The sequence below is a fragment of the Mixophyes fleayi genome, chromosome 4, assembly GCF_038048845.1.
Source record: "Mixophyes fleayi isolate aMixFle1 chromosome 4, aMixFle1.hap1, whole genome shotgun sequence".
Classification (NCBI taxonomy): domain Eukaryota; kingdom Metazoa; phylum Chordata; class Amphibia; order Anura; family Limnodynastidae; genus Mixophyes; species Mixophyes fleayi.
In genome coordinates this window covers 211349232-211362880 of record NC_134405.1, presented here as the reverse complement: position 1 = coordinate 211362880, position 13649 = coordinate 211349232, and the positions used below count along the sequence as shown (strand labels likewise).

The window sequence follows — 13649 nt, the reverse complement described above, 5'->3', positions numbered from 1 at the left end:
ACAGTGTACACCGTAAAGCTGTGTACACACACACATATGCAAGCATACTACAGTTGAAATGTCTCTAACGATTTCACCAATGATTGAAAGTCCTGATAAATATGCCAATTCATGCGTACACACATACACAATTTACCTTATGATCTTCATCTCTCATAAACATTTGCTGAAAAGACATTAAACCAACGTTGATCGTCATTTTTAGTAACTTTATAAATCATTGCATTAGTGCATTGTTTGTGAACACTAAATAAACAAACCTTCTTTATGCAACTTGGAACTTAAAAGTTCTAAACATCCTGGTAAAGGTTCGGGGAAAGTGTTGGCAATTGTTTCTTCAGACAGAACATATATTCATATTCAGACCTTCCTTTTATCTATTTCATGTTTTTAACAAATTAATATTTGAGATGAAAATGTTTAGTTCCGTTATGTTGCTCTGTGCTTTCTGCAAATTTGATTACATAGTAGTTGTTGGTGTGCACAACTGTAGGTCCTTGGCAGTATTCATCAAACTTTTTTCTTTAGTATTTTGATTAACCATATTCCTTTCTTAACGGTTTTACAAAGTATGATTCAGTTTTATTCGCTGACAAACAAGTGGTAGTTGGATCATGGTACTCGGATCTTCTAGACATGTTGGTGGATCATCCTTGGTGTCTGCCTCTCAGGAACAATCTTCTCAGTCAAGGTCCATTCTTTCATCAGGACCTAGATCGATTGGCTTTGAGGGCTTGGAGGTTGAATCCTTGACTCTCAGAAAAAAAGGGTTTTTGGAGAGAGTGGTTAAAACCATGACACAGGCGAGAAAATCGTCATTTATCGCCGCATTTGCAAAGCATATATATGTTGGTGAGAGAAGATCAAAGTGCTTACTAATTCTTTTCGTTTAGCCAGGGTGTTGGCTTTTCTGCAAGATGGTTTGGACAAGCAATTGAGGTTGTTGTCCATTAAGGTCCAAGTAGCGGAGTTGTCTGTGTATCTTCAGAAACGTATAGCTCTGTTACAGTCTGTTATAGTTGTCTGGTGCACACGTTTCTATGTACTTCATGTACAACCGCCTTATGTTCCACCAGTGGCTCCGTGGGACCTAAACTTGGTCCTTTTAGCTCTTCAAAATTCGCCCTTTGAACCTTTGGCGTCTGTTTCTTTAAAACTTCTCTCATGGCAAGTGACCTTTTTGCTGCCCATTGCTTCGGCCAGACAGGTTTCGGAGTTGGCAGCCCTGTCATGTCGGGCTCCTCTTATGATTTTCCATGATGATCGTATGGTGCTTAGAACTAAGACTTCTTTTCAACCAAAGGTGGTCTCGAGGTTTCACATAAATTAGAATATTGTTCTGCCGGTTCTTCTTCAGGATTCGCTGGCTCCTGGCCAGGACGCAGTCTCTTTTAGATGTGGTCAGAGCTCTGAGGATTTATGTGGAACGTACAGCTTTGGTTCGGAAGACTGATGGCCTTCTAGTCCTGTATGACGATCGCAAGCGTGGCGGACTGACCACAAAGCAGACGGTGGCTGGATGGGTCACTGCTGCTATGTGACAGGCATACATTTCGGAGGGCTGACAGCTCATTCCACGAGGTAGCTTAGCGCCTCCTGGGTGGCGTGGCATGAGGCCTCGGCTGAGCAGTTGTGTAGGGCAGCTACTTGGTCTCTGTTCATACATTCACCAGATTTTATAGTTTCCACGTCTTTGCTTCAAAAGATGCAAGTTTTGGCTGTAAAGTTTTACATGCCGCTCATTCTAAGCATTCCCACCCATAGGGGGTGGCTTTGGACCGTCCCCAAGGTGAGCAGTGTCCCCCAACTGGTGTGAAAGAGAAAATAGGGTTTTTGTACTTACCATAAAATCTCTTTCTCTTAACACGAGTTGGGGGACACTGCACTCCTACCTTTGTTCTGACAGTTATGTTATGTGTTCTGTTGATTGTGTTTTCGACCCTCTTGTGGCTTGGTTAGTAAATAAACCAAGCTCTTCCCATGGAGGGGGCATAGACTGGAGGGGAGCAGGCTAGACAAGTTTTTTAGTGCCATTACTCCCACAGCTCCCTCTATACCCCAAGGTGAGCAGTGTCCCCCAACTCGTGTTCAGAGAAAGAGATTTTACAGTAATTACAAAAAATCCTATTTTATTTTATTGTGCACATTTCGTGGTAGTTGGCAGCTTTTTCTTTATTTCACATACTTAAAATTGGAGTGTAGCGAGGATGGCACATAATGGAATTGCTGGTGGTGGTAAAGGGGAAGCAACATAGAAAATTCTTTATATAAGTGGCATTAGCCTAATGCATGCGTTCTTGCAATTCATCATATTGTCTAGCATGTTTTTTCCTTTTGTAAACAAAATCAGAAATGGAGTTTTTAAGAGATCAGCTTTCTATTTATCTTTACCATTCTGTCTCCCTATCTAATGGTGGCAACTGTTTAGGAATTTGTTTTGAAAATGGAATTTACTAGCAATATATTGCTGCCACTTTTAAAAGGGCTGTATGTCTATTATCAGAGGAAATGTAGGTATAGGACTTAGGAGATATAGGGCCTGATTCATTAAGGAAAGTAAGGCAAAAAAAGGGGTCCATTTCCTCCTGGTCAAACCATGCTACAATGCAAGTGGTGCAAATTAGTTTATTATTTTACACATAAGTTAAATCTGTGGTAGTCATCTTACCGATGACCAGAATTCCGACAACAGGGATGTAGACACTAAAATGGCGATAGGTATTATAGCGACGTAGTAAATGTAGACTTGCATTTGCATCACGGCTGTTGCAAATCTTTACTGTCACTTTTTCTGTAAGTCTACATTCACTACATGTCACTGTAATGCTCATCTCCATTTTAGTGTCTACATCCCTGTTGTCGGAATTCTGGTGATAGGTAATTCCTAACCCACCCAGTTAAATACTGGATGTTTTTTTCGTGTAGCACACAAATACTTAGATAGTTTTTTTGTTTGTTTGTTTTTTTACAGGCCCATAATGTTTATTGATGGTCATTTGTCCTGTATGGCATTCTTCAATGCAATATGTTTAGCTAAATCAATAAATTAAGTTAATGCTTATTACAGCTGAAGCTTTCAATGGTATTTCAGTCATTAAAACACAGGTTGTTTTTTTTGTTTATCTTTTTAAACTAGATTTTGTACAGCGGCTGGAGATAAAAAATTGAGGGTTTTCACCTCCGATTTTCAGGATCAGAATGAGTACAAGGTAAGATCTATGTTTTAAATATCGACTAACATTAAAAATAGATGAGTCTTATAATTGTAAACAGTCAACAAGATACAAAACAATTTAATAAATTAAACCATGTATACATTCTAATCTATAAACCTCCGAACCAGTCTTTTCTCTATCACTGTTTAATCGGGAAGAACATTTTTAAGGTTATGAGATTTGGAAAATTAAATGATTAATTCTTACAGTCGATCAGCCACCTATATGTCACAGGTAAACTCTTAGATAAATAGTGCAGTATGCATGGGTCACGCTAAAGTTCGTTGAGCAACAGATATTGGTTGATGTAACAAGCACAAGAAGGTGGAGTTTTCTGTTGTAGACTAAGTGTTATGAAGGGTGGCTTTAATTTGAGCTAGAGTTTGTTCGACTACTAATGGTATCAAAAGGAACTGATCATGTTCCAGGGGGCAAATTTATGGAATAAATGTGCCCCTGGTGTTTTTCAGGAACAGTTTAGCATTTGGAGAAAATAGTGACTGGGCTCTTATTTGGTAAGAAACAATCATAGTTGCATTCCTTTTACTAATTTAATAATTAGCCAAGATATTCAATGCATATTTAAAAACCCATAGCTTATAGTGGCCTGTAAAATTGGATAAAGTAGAAAAAGAGTAATCTAAGATGAGCAAGTCCTCCTTGTGTGTGTGTATATATAGAGAAAATAATGTGTTCACTAATATTAGTCGCAATAGGTAATGTTGAGGCAACGTGTTGAATCTCAAATAACAGTGGCTGTGTGTACCGTTACTCATGCATTTAAAAGCATTCAGTGGATATCACATAGTCGAAAGGCTCAATATTTAGATGTTAATACAATGTATACGGGTGGACAGATGATAAAAACAGTTTGTCACATAAGCCCCGATTTGAGTATAAATGCAGCTGTCCGTACCTTATTTTGTGGCTAATCAATTTAGTGGTGCAATAGCTCCTCAATATTCAAATGACAGTCAGCACGGTGGTGTAGTGGTTAGCACTCCTGCCTTACAGCACTGGGGTCATGAGTTCAATTCCCGACCATGGCCTTATCTGTGAGGAGTTTGTATGTTCTCCCTGTGTTTGCGTGGGTTTTCTCCGGGTGCTCCTGTTTCCTCCCACACTCCAAAAAAACATACTGGTAGGTTAATTGGCTGCTAACAAAATTGACCCTAGTTTGTGTGTGTGTGTGTGTGTCTGTTAGGGAATTTAGACTGTAAGCCCCAATGGGGCAGGGACGGATGTGAGTGAGTTCTCTGTACAGCGCTGCGGAATTAGTGGTGCTATATAAATAAATAAATGATGATGATGATGATTAATGACAGTGAGTTGTACACAATTAGACAGATGATAGAGGCAATTCCGATCTCATAAGCCCCAATAAAATATTGGTGCAGCTGACATTACCTTATTTGGTGGTAGTTCGATTGTAGCTTCAGGGACAGGTAGATAGTCCGTGTCTATAGGACTTTGTGCACTCCGCACACAGTTCACTCCTTAAAGCTGCGACCACTCTGTTGTAGCTGCGTGCTGCTGATATTGAGAGGCAAAAAAAGAGGATTCCATCTGGGGGACACTGTTACCATGGGTTGTCTGAGGGCGCTTGGAGTTGGCACTTAAATAGTTAACTAAACTTTCTGCTGACTCCTCAGTAATATTAAAGTCCCAAGAGAAAAGGGCACAAATCTAATCAAACAGTATAACTGCAAAAGGAGAGAAAGCAGTGTCCCCAGATAGAATCAGAGAAAGAGATTTAACGTAAGTACAAAAATCTTCTTTTCTCCATCATTCACTCTGGGGGCCACTGCTACCATAGGAACCTTCTAAAGTATGATGATGATCTGGTCTTCCAGCCCGTAAAACACTTCGGCCAAAACTTGCAACCGAAGACGCAAAAATGTTGAACTGGTAAAGCCGTGTAAAGGTATGGACAGAGGACCAGGTAGCCAACCTACACAGCTGATCCGCAGAAGCCCCTGTGACGAGCAGCCAAACACCCCCACAGCACGTGTAGAGTGCACAGAGAAAACCCGAGGCACAGCCCGATTCATACTCACATAGGCTTGCTTAATAACAGGCCTAATCCAAAGAGCAATAGTTTGCTTGGTGGCTGGCCACCCTCTCTTAGAGGAATTGTAAAGCACAAAAAGAGAGTCAGTCCTCTGACAAGCAGAAGTTCTTTCCACGTAAACCTTCAAGGCTCTGACCACGTACAGACCAACAGAAGAAGAAGGCCCAGAAGAGAGCACCGCTTCTCGAAAGTCCGGAAGCACTATCTCCTAGTTTATATGGAAAACTCAAACCACCTTTGGCAAAAAGGGAGGTGCGGTCCTGAGGACCGCTCTTTCCTTATGAAATACTAAATAAGCAACTCTACAGGATAAGGCCCCTAGTTCTAAAACTCTTCTTGCAGAAGCAATGGCCAACAGAAATACCACCTTCCGTGTCAAAAATCTGATGTCAGTTTACTCCAGGGGTTTGAAAGGAGGCTGCTAAAGGACATCCAAGAGCCAGTTCAAATCCCATGGAGCTAACTGAGGAACATGGGGAGGCTGAACATGCAGCACTCCTTGAAGAAAAGTACGAATATCAGGTAAGGAAGCTAATTGGCATTGGAAGAAAATAGAAAGCGCCAAGATTTGAACCTTCAAGGAACTTAACCTAAGACCCGCCTCTAACCCATCTTGAAATAAAGTTAGAAAACGGGCTAAACTGAAGATGCTGGATTATGACCCTTCCTCTCACACCAATGTACATAAATTTTCCACACCCTGTGGTAAATCCTGGCTGACACCGGCATTCAAGCCCTCATCAGAGTATCCACTACCCTAGGGGAGAAACCTTTTGGATCTCCAGAGGTTGGCCTCCATAGCCATGCCATTAAAGCAATCCAAGGTAAGTCCGGATGATGAAAAGGTCCTTGATTGAGCAGATCGGGGCTGAGAGGAAGGGCCCAACTTTGTCCTTCTGCCATAAGCAAGATCTTTGCGACCCAAACTCTTCTGGGCCAATTTGGCACCAGTAGAATTGTCCTTACTCGCCCTAGCACCCGAGGAATCCTTGGGATTGGAGGAAAAAGATATCCTAGCCAGAAGTCCCACTTCATTGACATCACATCCACCGCCAATCCCAGAGGATCTCTGGTCCTTGCGTAAAACTTTGGCACCTGATCATTGTACCTGGATACCATCAAATCCAGATCTGGAAGCCCCCATCTCTGGACCACCTGTTGAAAAATCTGCAGAGACCATTCTCCCAGAAGGATTGCATGTCTGCTTAGATAATCCGCTTCCCAGTTGTCTACTCCCGGAATGACAACTGCGAATATCGCTGGGACCCAGGTTTCCGCCCTAAGACCAGGTCTGTTCCGTCACCTACATCGCTCTTGCGTTTATTGTTCTTCTCTGACGATTTACGTATGCTACCGCTGTGACGTTACCTGACTGCAGACGAACCGGCTTTCCTTGAAGGAAGGATTGCGCTCCCGGAAGAGCTAGTAACAAGGCTTGTAATTCGAGAATTTTGATTGGCAGAAGAGCCTCCTTGTTGGTCCAGAGCCTCTGCAGACGTAGGTGGAGAACCACCGCTTCCCAGCCTCGCAGACTGGCACCTGTAGTTACTAGGACCCAGTCAAACGGAGCAAAGCATCTGCCCACCATCAGATGATCCTGAATGAGCCACCAACCCAGGGAATTGCGAGCCCTTCTGGAAAGGTGAATCCATTGAGACTCCAGATGAAGAGAGGATCCCGACCACTGATTCAAGAGACCCCACTGGAAAGCATGTGAGTGGAACTAACTGTAGGGGAGAGTTTCGAATGCTGACACCATCAATCCCAGAACCCGCATGCCCAACTTCATGGATGGGCACGGATGATCCAGGAGCAGCTGAACAGAGTTCAGAACCGAGCAAACTTTCTGCTCCGGTGGAAAGAAAAAAGAGAAGTATCTGTGCTCAACTCCAATTAGGCAAGAGCTGCACTTACTCAGGAATCCTTTCCTGTATACCATACAAACAATTATAACCCAGTGTACTATACAATAGGCAATTGAGCGCAGTACACTGATTTTAATTGTTTGTCCGGTAGAAAGACCCTCTGAAGGACTGTGTGCATTAAAAGTCCCAAGAATGGAAGTGTGGAACTACATTTACTCCTTTGGCACGTAATCCTGCCACCATAATGGCCATAATCTTCATAAATACTCTGCGTGCATTGAAAAGACCAAAGGGAAGAACCCGAAATTGAAAATGAGAACTCCCTACGAAGCAGAGACTGATGTCTCTCCCAAATTGAAACATGCAGGTAAGTGTCCCGAATGTCTATAGACGCCAGAAACTCGGGGTTCCAATCCGTTGATCACGTACTTTTGAGGTTCAGAATTGGCCGAAACGAACCGTCCTGTTGAGAAACAAAAACAGGTTTGAGTAAAAATCTCTGCCTTTTTTGATCGTCCGAAACTCCACAAATGACACCAGCGGAAAGAAGGGAAGCGACCAACTGGAGCATTGCCCTTCTCTTGATCAAATCGCTTGGCAATGGAGCCTGGAAGAAACTTTGAGGAGCAGTACCCATGATGTCTATGAAATAACCTCTGGATATTATTCCCAAGATCCAAACATCCCTGATGGACGCTTCCCAGTGATCCCTTAAATAACTAAAGGCAACCCTCCACCGCTGCAGTCGCGAAGAGAGGGGGAATCTCTTTATGTGGGAGAGTTGTCTGAAATTTTGGAAGATGGACGCCTGTTAGAATAGGAACCTCTTCCCTTCTGAAATTGTCCCCTGAGAGCAAGTGGTCTGCTTCTAATTTAAGACTGCCCCCTTGGGGTTGAGTTACCACGAAAGGACTGCCGAAAGGAACCAAACCGAGGAATCCGGGGCTTAGAAGTGTTCACAGGCAGAAAAGCGCTCTTATCTCTGGTAGTTTGACAGATCATGTTATCTAATTCAGGATCGAAGAGGACCATGAAATAAGCAAAGCCTCTAAGGACTGCTTGGACTCGCCGTCGGCATTTCAGGAACAAAGCCAAAGCTTTCTCCTAGCTGCCACTGCAGAAGCAGATACCGAAGAAGAAATGGAAGCAGCATTCTGAGGCGCCTCATAGAGATAGTTAGTTAGAAGCTTCTTTTAAGTGAAGAGCTAAAGGAAGCAATTCCGACTCCTGCAGACCCGTAGCTAATTGGTCGGCCCAAGATTCCATTGCTCTGGCCACCTACGCGGACGCAAACAACGGTCTAAAGGATGTGCCGGTTGCAACGAAGATGTTCCTCAGAATCCCTTCCAACCTGCAATCCGTAGGATCATGAAGAACCGCTGCGTCAGGAACATGCAGAGTAGTATGTCGGGCTAACCTGGCCACCGGAGAATCTACTTTGGGTAACTGTTCCCAACAAGCTACATCCTGTTCCTGCAGAGGATAGAGCATTGAATACCTGCGAGGAACTGAAAACGTCTTATAGGTTGTTTCCAGGCAGACTCGGCAATCTCCGTAAGCTCCGCTGATGCTATAAAACAGACAGTTCTCGGTCTACTGCATTTAAACAAACCCTGAACAGGTAGGACCTGATCTTCCACACGGTCAAGAGTTTGACGCACCGCCATCACCAAATCCTGAATACCCTGGTTCCTGGAGTTGTCATCCCAGTCACCTAAATGTATAGAATCCGAATCCTCCCCTAATTCGCCTTCCTCTCTGGATGAATCTTCAGAGTCAGAAAGTAGCAAAGGATGAGAAAAACGGGAGCGCTTGGCCTTAGGCGCAAAAAGTGCAGAGGAGTCTAAATATCTATTCAGGCGGTCTAAGCGCTTTCCCTAAGCGGATGACCACGCAGGTTCAGGCTGAGAGACTTGAGATAGAGAACCATCTGAAGTCCCGGAATTAACCACCTCCACAGAAGCAGCCGAAAAAGAGCCAGTTGATAGAAGTGGAATTAGCTTCTGCCAGCCGATTTTATAAGTTGGGTGACCATAGAAACAGACTGCGCCAAAGAGGAAACCTACACTGGCTCCTCCACCACGGTGGAAGGGCCGCCCCGGGTCTGCACACCTTGGTCCCCCGTTTCACACTGAGCAGAAACAGCTCTCTGGTCCAACTGTCCCACCGGCAGCTTTGCGGAACATTTAGAGCAGGAATGAAACTTAACACGGACAATCCTTCCCTTATCAAACGTTGTAAATACCAATTTTCTCAAATATCTCCTGTTATCTCCTTTTCCTTTCTTCTTTTCTTTCTTTTTTTAAAGAAATAGAAAGAAATACAGTACAATAAAATAAACTCTGTTAATGCAGTAAAACAGAGAAAATAGTCTCAATCACAAGTTCTGACCCAGGTTAACCACCCCCAAAACATCAAATAACACTAATACCAATCCTAGATACAGAATCTGGTATAAATACCCTCAAAGCAGAGAACTGAACAGTTGTTGAAACAGACAAAATAATGTCAATATATCCCTTGTGGGGTACTTAGCTGACACTAGGAGGAATTGAGGGGAGAAGCCAGCAGCAGAAGAACTCTCTGAGGTGCCCCTGAAGTCCGACTGCGATGAGAGGAAAAGGTGCAAATATCTTCCGCTTCGGAGCATACCACTGGAAGCCAGAGTTTCTCACACTTACTCCCTGATGTCCGATGCTTCACACACACAGAACAGAGCCTCCGTGAAAACATGTTGTTAACTCCTGTACCGCTGCCCACTCAGGAATATCTCCCGCTCCTACAGCTTCTCTTCGGGCTCTGTGAGATGCAAGCACCCCTCCACCGGGGACTTGGTATCTCCCAACATATCGGGTCCTCGAACGAAGTGCGTCGCTCTCTGCCCATGGCAGCAGCGGGACAGTGCATAGCACTGTCACTGCACGCAGTACTTGTAAACTCCTCTTGTTCTTCTTTATGCTCTCTGCCCGTCTTTATCTTCTTTCTTTTTTTTTTTCTTTTTTTTTTTTTTTTAAACAAAAAAACGGAACATTAAAGACCTAAGAAGAATAATGTTGACAAACACTTATTCCCACCTAACACTCACTAAAATAGGAACGAAAAAATAATAAAATCTAAACTAAACAACAAGTAGTGCCAGGCAGTACTAAACACGGCCCAATCGAGCTACCACCAAATAAAGTACCGTCAGCTGCACCTATATTTTATTGGGGCTTATGAGATTGGAATTGCTTCCATCATCTGTCTAACCTTGTACAACGCACTGTCATTTGAATATTCAGGAGCTATTGGATCATACAATATCCACTATACTAATATGCCACAAAATAAGGTACTGTCAGCTGCATTTATACTCAAACCAGGGCTTATGTGTCTGGAACTGTTTCTATCATCTGTCTACCTGTATACATCATATTAGCATCTAAATATTGAGCCTTTGGACTATGTGATATCTACTGAATGCTTTTATATCTGTGAGTAACGGTACACACAGCCACTGTTATTTGAGATTCAACACGTTGCCTCAACATTACCTATTGCGGCTAATATTAGTGGACACATTATTTGCTCTATATATACAAGGAGGACTTGCTCATCTTAGATTGCTTTTTCTACTTTATCCAATTTTACAGGCTATGGGTTTTTGAATATGTATTGAATATATTGGTTATTGTTTTTTAGTATATTTTATACTTTTTACTGTACTTGAATAAATATTGACAGTCAATTGTAAAAGGACTGTGGCTCATTGTTTCTTACCAAATAGGAGCACTATTTTCTCCTTTGGTTACTATTACTCAGAGATATACCACTTTCTCTTGTGAAAGCAGCCGCCATTTGGTATATTTTGTCAATTAGCGCCTATAGGGGTACTGTCCTCTTTTGGCAGGTATAAAGTGGGATTTCACACTTGTACCACACAAAATCCCACCTATAGTGGTAGTTAATTTTTTTCACAGTTCAGCATTTGGACTTGCTCCATTTGGGCAATGTAGTGCATTCCAGAGTATAGGTGCAGCACAATAAAAGTCTTTGGAAGGGGGTAGATAAAAGTGACAATGGCAGCATTACTAAAATCGTGTGTAAGGGAAATCAGCGCAGGCAGTCACATTCATAATTGACTCAAGCAGAGCCAGTGAGGTTTGTAGAGAGTATAGTAATCAAGACAAGGTGGGTTGGTTACAGTAAACAGTCTTACAGTAACAGACATGATTAAAAATGTAACTGAATGTGGAGCAGGAAAGACACTGCAGAAAAAATATCACCAGAAGGCAATTGTTTTGTGCTTCATTGGAGAGTTTCTCGAACAAATGAAGATTTCAGATGCGGGAGTGTTAATGGTGGAAGAAATTGGAGATGTTTGCGAGAGACCCTATAAGATAATGGAAGTAGGTCAAGTGTGGAAGGGAGAGGAAAGAGGGGCAGAGATTGTTATAGTATGCAAAGGATGGTGATAAGTAATGCTGTGGGAGAAACAGATGCTGTCAATTTCATCCTAAAAATAAGGTACAAAATGTTGAACGATGAGGTAGTGTTTGGTGTCTACAGTGTTGAGGTAAGGACGGATTTGAAGATATCGTTACTTTTATCATTTATCATATTATGTAACCCTTTTTCCAGTGAATATTCAATAATTTACACCAGTCATTGCACATTTGGACCTTATTGTCTTTAAGTTTCCTACAATGCACACATTAGGGTCTATTTTGTGACATGCCAATTAACCTACCAGTATGCTTTTAGATTGTGACAGGAAATGGATCCTCTTTAAAAGTAGTAAAAGTTATAAAATAAAGAGAATAGTTTAGTAGTAAACACCCATTTGAAAACAATGTCACTTTCACCTCCAAACTCGCTTTCACAGATATCACTGTAGCAAACATGCATCAATGTTAGTACATTTGCAAGAAGACGGCAATCCATTGTGTTTAACCTTTATAAACTTTAATTGCCCTGAATGATGAGATGGCAAAACAAACTTTTCCCCTCCTTTCCTGACTCCAAAAATAGCAATTTAACAGATTTCCTGGATCATTAATGGTTTCACTTGCATAAAAGGTGGTTGAACAGAGTGTAGTAATGTATGACAGAAACATAAGATTACCATCTAGTTAATTACTGTGTGAATATTAGGTATAATTAAATTAAAAATGTTTTCATTTCTGATTGGAAGGTCCTAGAGGGTCACTCTGGCTACATCAATGATGTGGTTTTTTCTTCTTATCAAGGAAAAGAAATTGCAAGCGTCAGTGATGACCACACATGCAGGTAGGACATTTATATGGCTTTAACATGGCATGGTTTTAAATTAGATCTAACACTGTTGTGCAAATGTGAAAAGAAGTGATCAGGGTTACTTACAAGTGGCACAAGGAACAGCATCTTCTTCATTCTTAGGTTTCCTCTGTCGTCATCATCATCATTTATTTATATAGCGACAACATATTCCATAGCGCTTTACAATTGCGTACAAACATAGTAAACAAACTGGGTAAAACGGACAAAGAGGTGAGAAGGCCCTGCTCGCAAGCTTACAACCCCTGTCCTGCTTTACTACTTTATTTTCTTTGATATATTTTACTGTAATGATTATCTATAATTATTTGTCATTGCTAATATTCTTAGTATAATTCTAGACAGTACAGGCTAGGACAGCAGAATACCAGGCTGTTTAGTAGGCACACTGTGTGGTCCGAATGTTTGCAAAAATTTAATTTAGTCAGAAAAATGTAAAGCATTCTGGATAAAATATCCCATAACTTAATTTGGCACAATTCTTCTAAATTAATTGTATGGAAGTTTTAATGATTAAAAACTGGTCATTGGGTCACAAATCTGATCCACAGACATAACATGGGTCCCAGATGAAAAAGGTTAAGAATCCATAATGCAGAGAAGCCCTGGATATTGAGTTACTGTTGCATAAGAAGGAGTCGTCTAGTGTGTGCAAGAGACTGTTGAAATAATAACTTCCCTCTGGTTATCAAAAAATAGTGAATTAAACCATGGGTCTAAGCCATCATATATTTCCTAATATGTTTAGGTTTTAAGACCCACTAACCTTTCAAAGAACAGTTTACTGATGATCACAATTTTAAAACTAAAGCCTCATAACGGCTTATTGAATGATTGATTTTTTTATTTTTATGTTTTTCAAATGACCACATTGTCGGCAGTTGTTCCACATGGATTCTGTAAAATGATGGCTTAAATGTTGAGTAAGCATTATCGCATTGGATACAAACCAGAAAACATTGCCAAGTATATTAAAAAACCCAAGTACATTCTAAAAGAACACCAAGATCATTTTCAAAAGGTCAGCTTGCTCTTATTCTGCTTAACTCCAAATATATCAAGTCTCTTGTAATACATAAATTTAACAGCCAGTACGTCCATCCATTCATTCAATTGTGTAATCACAGTTGAACATACTACTTTTCACCACTTTCTGCATAATAAGCACTAAATGGCTTCAAAAGATCACTGATCATTGATACA

At 41.5% G+C, this 13649-nt stretch overlaps 2 protein-coding genes across 2 annotated transcripts in view; both read left to right on the top strand.

The window, feature by feature from the left end:
- The window catches only part of SYCP3 (synaptonemal complex protein 3), a 746653-nt gene that overhangs the window by 357478 nt on the left and 375526 nt on the right, over nucleotides 1-13649 (top strand). The window lies entirely within an intron of this gene.
- Nucleotides 1-13649, top strand: part of NUP37 (nucleoporin 37) — a 48258-nt gene that overhangs the window by 20301 nt on the left and 14308 nt on the right. Inside the window, exons 4-5 of the mRNA XM_075205311.1 lie at nucleotides 3137-3209; nucleotides 12325-12419. Of these exons, the coding sequence (XP_075061412.1) occupies nucleotides 3137-3209; nucleotides 12325-12419 (168 nt within the window). The remainder of the gene's footprint in view (nucleotides 1-3136; nucleotides 3210-12324; nucleotides 12420-13649) is intronic.